At 33.9% G+C, this 7,944-nt stretch overlaps 1 protein-coding gene across 1 annotated transcript in view; it reads right to left on the bottom strand.

Moving 5' to 3' along the window:
- Positions 1 to 7,944, bottom strand: part of LOC106109941 — an 88,251-nt gene that overhangs the window by 6,545 nt on the left and 73,762 nt on the right. The window contains exon 4 of the mRNA XM_013291598.1: positions 5 to 404. Within this exon, the coding sequence (XP_013147052.1) occupies positions 5 to 388 (384 nt within the window). The 5' untranslated portion in view covers positions 389 to 404. The remainder of the gene's footprint in view (positions 1 to 4; positions 405 to 7,944) is intronic.

Below are 7,944 nucleotides of genomic sequence, written 5' to 3'. Positions count from 1 at the left end.
CAAGGCATCCATCTTCCAGTTTCCTTCTTGCTAGTTCACTAACAGATTCTATACATCTGACGGCTCTTCCTTCCTCACTTAGTAACTCAAAGTAGCCTTTATACGTTTCTGGGATAGCAAGTCTAGGACCGACGCTGACCATTCGTCTTCCCTCTTTTAGTTTAATAGCTTGTGCGATAATCTTTTTCCTCTTGCCTGCGGAAACGAGTAGAGCCATGCTCTGTAATCCAGGACTGGGTAATGTTGGTACTCCGATTCCTCCATACTGGCCTTTAATGATTTTGGCTACGTTTGGCAGTCGGTTTTTAACGACGAATTCTCTTAGGTAGTGCCCCTCGTCTGCCCAGCGAGATGCTGCGACCACGACTTGCCCGTCCGTGGCTGCCATCGTGAGTAAGTCACATCTGAAACAAGCAGAAATTGGATGTTAGATTTGAAACGATTGTTGTTTGGTAATAGGAGTATGGACTTTTACCGAATGGTTGTCTGAACTTTATTTAATTATGTTAATGAAGTTTGGTATAATTACATGATGTAATAGTTTTGGTACAAAATTTTATTTCTTTTCATTTCAATTACAATATGCTACTGTGTTTTCACGTGTAGAATTATTTTTTTTGTCTTATTTGTTGACTTTTGATATTTGATAAGTCTTCATTTATACGTTATTCCGCATTTGTGATCGTGAACGATAAAATCTAGATATTTAAAATTCCAAAGCAAGGAAGTCACCGTCACCTAACCGGTTGGAAAAATGTCGAATCTTATAATAATGCTTACGAGATTCTGCTAAAAATATTGCTATAGATAATTTATACAATAAATCAGGTCATTCTGAATATATATAATGTGGTATTTACATCGAATAGTGTTTAATATTATTATAGAGACAGAATTTATGTTAATCTTTACCAGACAATAGACAAATTCATCAAATATTAGATAGTAAATGATGGGACTAAACTACTTTTTAGGGGTTAAAAACTTATGGGAATCAAGAAGGGTTAAAAATGGCTGTGACCTGCGATTACGTTAATATTCCTATTATTATAAAGCAATTGTAACAATCTTTGAGGCAACAACGTCCAGCAATCCACGTTTATAGTAAGGACTAGCTGTTCCCGTGCGACTTCATACGCATAAAATTATAAAGAATTGTAATTTTATTGTTTACATGTGTCAAAATATGAATTGCAAATGTCGAAATTACACATGATGATAAACCATGGTAATCTTGCTTCCTTAATGTTGGCAGCTTGTAGTTTATGGTCCCTTTCCCACATGTTTCCAATTTATTTATCCTCCAAGTTTAATAGCGTAAAAATATATAGCCTAAAGCGTGTCGTAAGCTTAGGGTTTTTATTAAAGAAAGAATTATTCAAACATATGCTGTGATTGCTGACATCCTACGCCACATAGTGTGTGTTTACGTTTTATTATATTAGTACAGATGAATAAAAGTTGCAACTACCAAATAGCCACAATTTACGCTTCAGAAAGGTGTTCACGTATTGAGGTATACTCCTGAACTTGTTAACAGTCCGTTAAAAAAGCCATTAAGATTTTAATCAGACCAAAAACAAAAAGTTCTTCCAAATTGTTTGCGGTACTTTGTAATTATAGCAGTATGCTCGTACTAGGTGTTCTCGTGGCTTCACCCGCATGAAATTATGAAAACTTTACTTTATTTTTTACGTGTGTATAACTTTCATGTGCAAATGTCAAAATTCAAATGCACAAATAACAAATACCGTTGCCATAACAACCTTGTTTCTTTGATGTCAGCTTGTAGTTTTTGTCCCTATCCCCCGTGATGGTTTTTTCCAAACCACTTATAAAGTGAGAGACTGCAACAGCCGGAAAACATATAGCCTATAGTGTGTTGTAAGTGTAGGGCTTTTTAATAAAAGGGCTTTTTAAATATGCAAAATACCAATTACCTTACTGTGGCAATTTTGCTTCCTTTATGTTGGCAGCAGTTATGGTCTCTTTCCCACATCAGGGTTTTTATCCAAAATTTTTACCCCCTAAGTTTAATGGCGTGAAAATATATAGCCTAAAGCGTGACGTAAGTGTAAGACTTTTTATTAAAAAAAGAATTATTCAAAAATATGCTGTAATTGCTGACATCTTAGGCAACAAAGAAGTGTGTGTTTACGCTTTATTATATTAGTATAGATAGATTACCTTGCTAATTAGTCGTAGTACTTTTAGTGATTCAACTAGAACCATATAGTCTAGTAGAGTTGTCGGCGCGTAACGTGGTGTTTCTGAATTACATCAGCTAACTGCTATTGTTTGTGTACGTTGACCTTAACTTTGCTACGTGTTAGGGTTACCACTTCGTAGTAAAAATTAGGATAAACTTATTATTTAACACGCTCACTGCGTAACAGGCCGATATCGGCCTGACGCGGTAAAATAAGACTATGGCCCTCTCGCTAGCGGGACACGATTATCTCAGTATTCATTACATAAAATGTATCAAGTTTTCACAAAGTAATAGCAATTTAATCTATCCTAGTGCTAGTGGGTCTAGAAAGACCTGCCACGCCCTGGCGGATATATCATTGGGGGCACATTTAGGCCCGCCGCCGCACCGGATGAAGAATTATGATTTTATTTGACGCAGTAAACGTGTTAAAACAGTGTATGGAAGTAAGTTGACAGTGCCTTTATCAACTTACTCTTAAAGGGCACATGGTTATAAAATTGTATTTACTTTTTACAGGGTTGATTTTTAATTTTATTTGTAGATGTCGCTATTTTTTGGTCAACAGTTAACTTGCACTTGTATTATTTTGTAGTAATAAATGCTGATTTTCTACAAAATTATGTGGCAGTACGTTGAATTGGGAATATCCTCGTAATATACAAAGTGTGGTCACAGCAGTTACAGATACAGTTTGTTTTATACGGCAAAAGAGTTGCATAACAAGAAGGTTGTTCACATGTGCGGATTTAAGAATATCGACCCCTTAATCTTTACTCATTTGTACGAAAGTGATATGCGATACCGTTTTATACCTGAATTGAGGTTAGAAAATGAATGTTTAATTCCGCAATAAATTGTACGAATTTGTGTTAATTAGATGTTGCTTTTTAAAGGAACACGATAAAGATTTTTTAAGTATGTAAGATTTTGTACTGTTAACTCTCTGTTCTGTGCTGTTTTTATAACAGCTGTTGCTTGCGACTTCGCCCGCGAAAAGTTAAAAAAAATATAGCATGTGTTACTCACTGATAACGTAGCTTTTTAATAGTGAAAGAATTTTTAAAATCGGTCCAGTAGTTTTTGAGTTATTTTAATACAAAAATACAAATCTTTCCTCTTTATAATATTAGTATAGACTTGATGTCACCCCTGTCCGTCCACGATTAAAAAAAAACTTTTTAGTAGCGTGTGATGTTCCAGACTATACATCTATATCAAATTTCCGTATACATCGAGTACTGGAAATACATAGTAACAAACATCCATCAATCTAACATATATCATATGAGCAACATTAAGTTAATCCATAATAACTACTCGCTGTTGCTCGCTAATTCGTTTGCTAAAAATTAAAAAATATAACCTATGTTACTCACAGATAAATTACCTTACTAACGGTGAAAGAATTGTCGAAATCGGCCCGGTAGTTTTTGAGTTATTTACATGCAAAAAAAAACAAATCTTTTCTCTTTATATAACTAGTATAGAAGTATAGATGATGTAGACGCAGTGTGTACTTTGTATTTAAAACTAGGACTCTTATTAAATTTAATTAAAAAAAATATAGCCTATGTTACTCATAGATAAATTACCATACTAACAGTGAAAGAATTTTTGAAATCGGCCCAGTAGTTTTTGAGTTATTTACATGCAAAAAAAAACAAATCTTTTCTCTTTATATAACTAGTATAGAAGTATAGATGATGTAGACGCAGCGTGTACTTTGTATTTAAAGCTAGGACTCGTATTAAATTTAATTAAAAATATAGCCTATGTTACTCACAAATAAATTACCATACTAACAGTGAAAAAATTTTTAAAATCGACCCAGTAGTTTTTGAGTTATTTAGATACATAAAATCAATTTTTTCCTCTTTATAAAACTAGTATAGAAGTATAGATGATGTAGGCGCAGCGTGTACTTTGTATTTAAAGCTATAACTCGTATAAAATTTAACTTAATCTTTACTATTGTAAAGTTTATCAAATCGATTTACTGTTTTCGAATATCTATGAAAATAAAATCTATACAAAAACTGTTCATCTTATATTTGCGTCACGATAATTTGTGTAATATAAAAAAATTCAATACTTCTGCCGACTGTACATCACGATTCTATCGCACGATTAACTCTATTGTGCTTGTTGAGATAACATTGCGTCTAACTGTACCCGTTCGGTTTGTAGACAAATAAGGAGGGTCGTGTTGGGCCATAGAATCGGTGTATTATTTATTATTTTATTATAATGAGTTGCTAATCATATTGTTTACCCATTTATTTCCCTTGATTAAACAAAGATAAGAATATTTTTGTTATACAGCAGAACGTCGATAACTCAAACCTCGGTAACTTCAAAAAATAATATGATCCCTTCCCAACAGAGCCCAAAACCTCTAAAACATAGACACTTGATAACTTAAAACTTTTATAACTTAAAATATTTTGTGTTTCCCTTGGACTTGTAACTTATCGAGGTTCTACTGTATGTTGTGGTAGCTGCTTCGGAAGATAAACTTATTTATTCATGACAGAATAAAACGGAAATTACATTTTATTGCAATAAAATGTTCAACCAAACTGATAAGGCTTCTGCTTTATGTTGTTACCGTTTTTCCCTTTGATTTCCGTTCAATAACATAAATTAAATTTATTTAAATCAATAAGATAGTTAATTAAGTCAAAACTTAATTTAAATACCTAAAATAAATATTCTACTCCGAGATCTGTTATTAATTAAAATGACGTTAATCAGATTAGAAATTAATTTAAATTATACGTTCCGCTTATGAAAACGCTTATTTAATGGACGTAACAAACGAGTTGCGTTTGATAGACCGCTATGTCGGTTTCCCATGATACCGCAGTTGATTTGTCCTGTACCAACCTAATCAGGAATTGTTATGTTTATGACAATCACTATTATGGGAACGAGTTTTTTTTTCTATAATAAAGCGAAACCTTAAGAGATTGCCCATCGCGCTAAAGTCGCACTATAGTTTAAATTTTCCTTTACGGACGATAAAACGCTCTTGGGAGCGTTGGAGGCCTTTTTTGTGTCGGCAGGGAAATCTGCAAAAGATACCTTGCCTACTGGGGGTAAGCAGGGTTATGTACGATTTGACCTGCTAAAACCACCTCGGTGGCCATCCTTTAGTGACAGACGAAGGTTCCGGTATCTCCAAGGAACACACTGGAACCAAGCGTTGGAGGTCCAGAAGCTGTAAAAGGGAAAATTGGAGGTAGCTCTTAATTACAGTTAATTTTGATCGTAAGATAACTTTTTGTATAAATTTCTCTCTGATAGGATAAGTCTATTTAAGATTAAAATAAACAACAGGGCGAAAATCGAAAAAACTTAGAATCCTTCAAGAATTTTCTCAAAGGCCGGTAGTTCCTCTGGTGTTGCGGATGTCCATGGGCGTCGTTGACCACTTGTGTTCCCGCAGCTCGTTTGCTCCCTTCTCTTATAAAAAAATTAGAGCACTACAAAGACGTTAGACGAAACAAGTTTGAGAATCACTGCTGTCAACAATTAGGTCCCCAATTGTTTAAAACTAGGGCATATTTAACCGGTCCTGTTACAATTGACAATTGTCAAACTCGTGTACCATTTACGAATTAAGTAAACACTTAGAGAAAACTCGGCGTGGATAATCATCAATGCCGGTCCGGATTTCACGGCAGTAATTCTAACAATGAAATGGGAACTTCAACCTTAAACGATCGTGTTATGGTTGATTTTTCAATGACTTAGTTATATATTTTCGTTGAATAACGGTAGTTTTACATAACACGGTGTCATTAATTGTGTAGTATGGTAGAAGAGGTGTGTGTTCGTTCGTGCGGAACTTTTTTATTGTAGGGAAAGCAAAGTGACTATCTATTGTATATAGTAACGAAGTAGACATGCAGCTGAGAAAAACAATTGTTTTATTCATCTACCCTTCCAAATAAATCTATACTTAATGTAATAAAGCGTAAATACACACTACTTTGTGACGTAAGATGTCAGTAATTACAGCATATTTCTTTTTTAATAAAAATCCTTACACTTACGTCACGCTTTAGGCTATATATTTTTACGCTATTAAACTTAGGGGGTAAATAAATTGGATAAAAACCCGAATGTGGGAAAGGGACCATAAGAATGCCAACATTAAGGAAGCAAGATTGCCATAGTTTGTCATTATGTCATGTCATTTTGACATTTGCAATTGATACTTTGACACATGTAAACAACAATATAAAATTTTAACAGGAATAGCTAGTTATTTATCGGTTGTTTACTTTCGATGACTAATTATGTTTGTAACTCTGTATTTTGTTTTGTTTTCATTAAGGGTAACGATTCATTTGCATAATTGTACCCTGCTGTGACGTGTGGGTCCGAGCGTACCGGACAGGTCCGCACCGTTATACTTGACGACCAGCGTTCGGGGATTTATAACCAGACTACACTTGATGCCATAAAAACTGACACATACAGTAATTAATATTTTTTTATTATTAATATTTTTATGGATTATGATTTCGGATAGCTAGTGTTATTGAGTACAAAATTTTAATTAGGTAAATAGACAAGTTGCCTACCTAAATGTGAGGTATAGGATGGATAATGGAAAATGGAAATTACTTAAATAATTACACTTACTAATATCGAGTTATTTAAAAGAACTTCAAATATGTTAAAGCCAAAATAAGTAGTCGCTATTGCAAACTTGAAAATTTTTCCTGGAATAGATACACAATTTTCCTTTGTTTTTTCACAAAATGTTCTCGAACCCTCTTAATATTTGGATTGTATACTTAATTTTGCACTCTAGTGTACGTTATGCAAGTGTTTTTGCAGTACATCGGGTGAATGTCCTACTCGGGTACGGACCTAATTCAAAAGCAATTGATTAAGATGGCCTCACAACTGACAGGTTCGTGGCCTGCCGGTCACTGGACTCAGGGTTTCTTGTACTTTGAGTCCTACGTGAGGTAATTACTTTTATAAAAAAATTAATAAAAAATAGTCACTGAGAGAATGATTTACGACGGAAACTTAATAACCGATCCATTTTTGTTTATCTAAGATTTTTTAATCAATATTTTTAATCTGTTAGTACGTATATTTGTTCTAAGGATTGGAAAACCAAATTAAAATAAAACCTACAAGAGAGTAATAATTTTTTCTTAAGACAATAATAGTGCAATTGAGTGTTATATTGCCAAATATATTATCTGTTAATTTTTGCATGAACAGGATTTATTAACGTCATCCGATGTTTTTTTTATTTACAAAAAGGTAATGAACGAGTGTATCTTGTTTAGACTCGTTTTCAACGCAACTTTTCCCGCCAATTTCCGGGAACAACATCTGCTCGATTGCACTGTTTTTTTAACGCTCGACTTCGAAACCTGTTTAGTAGGTTTCCATTGTCGAATCATAATGAAGATTTAGAGAATGCGCACACTTGAAACTAAATCGCACAACTGTTCAGTCTCGCTTTGATTTCTATGAGCTTATGGAGGTGCACACTACTCGATTTTTAATTGTAAACAGTTGAATTGGCTAAGAAACAATCGACAATCGTACAACAATCATACTAATGCGAAAGTTTAAACGGATTGATGTTAGAGTTTGTAGACTAAACGGCAGAACGGATTTCGATTAAATTTGGCATAGACGTAGAGGAAAGTCTGGTAGAACACATAGGCTACTCAATTTTTTTTTAATTCTAA

This window comes from Papilio polytes, unplaced genomic scaffold (assembly GCF_000836215.1).
Source record: "Papilio polytes unplaced genomic scaffold, Ppol_1.0 DF820956.1, whole genome shotgun sequence".
In the NCBI taxonomy this organism is placed as follows: domain Eukaryota; kingdom Metazoa; phylum Arthropoda; class Insecta; order Lepidoptera; family Papilionidae; genus Papilio; species Papilio polytes.
Note: the sequence above shows the minus strand (reverse complement) of the source record. Positions and strands in the feature narration are given on the sequence as shown.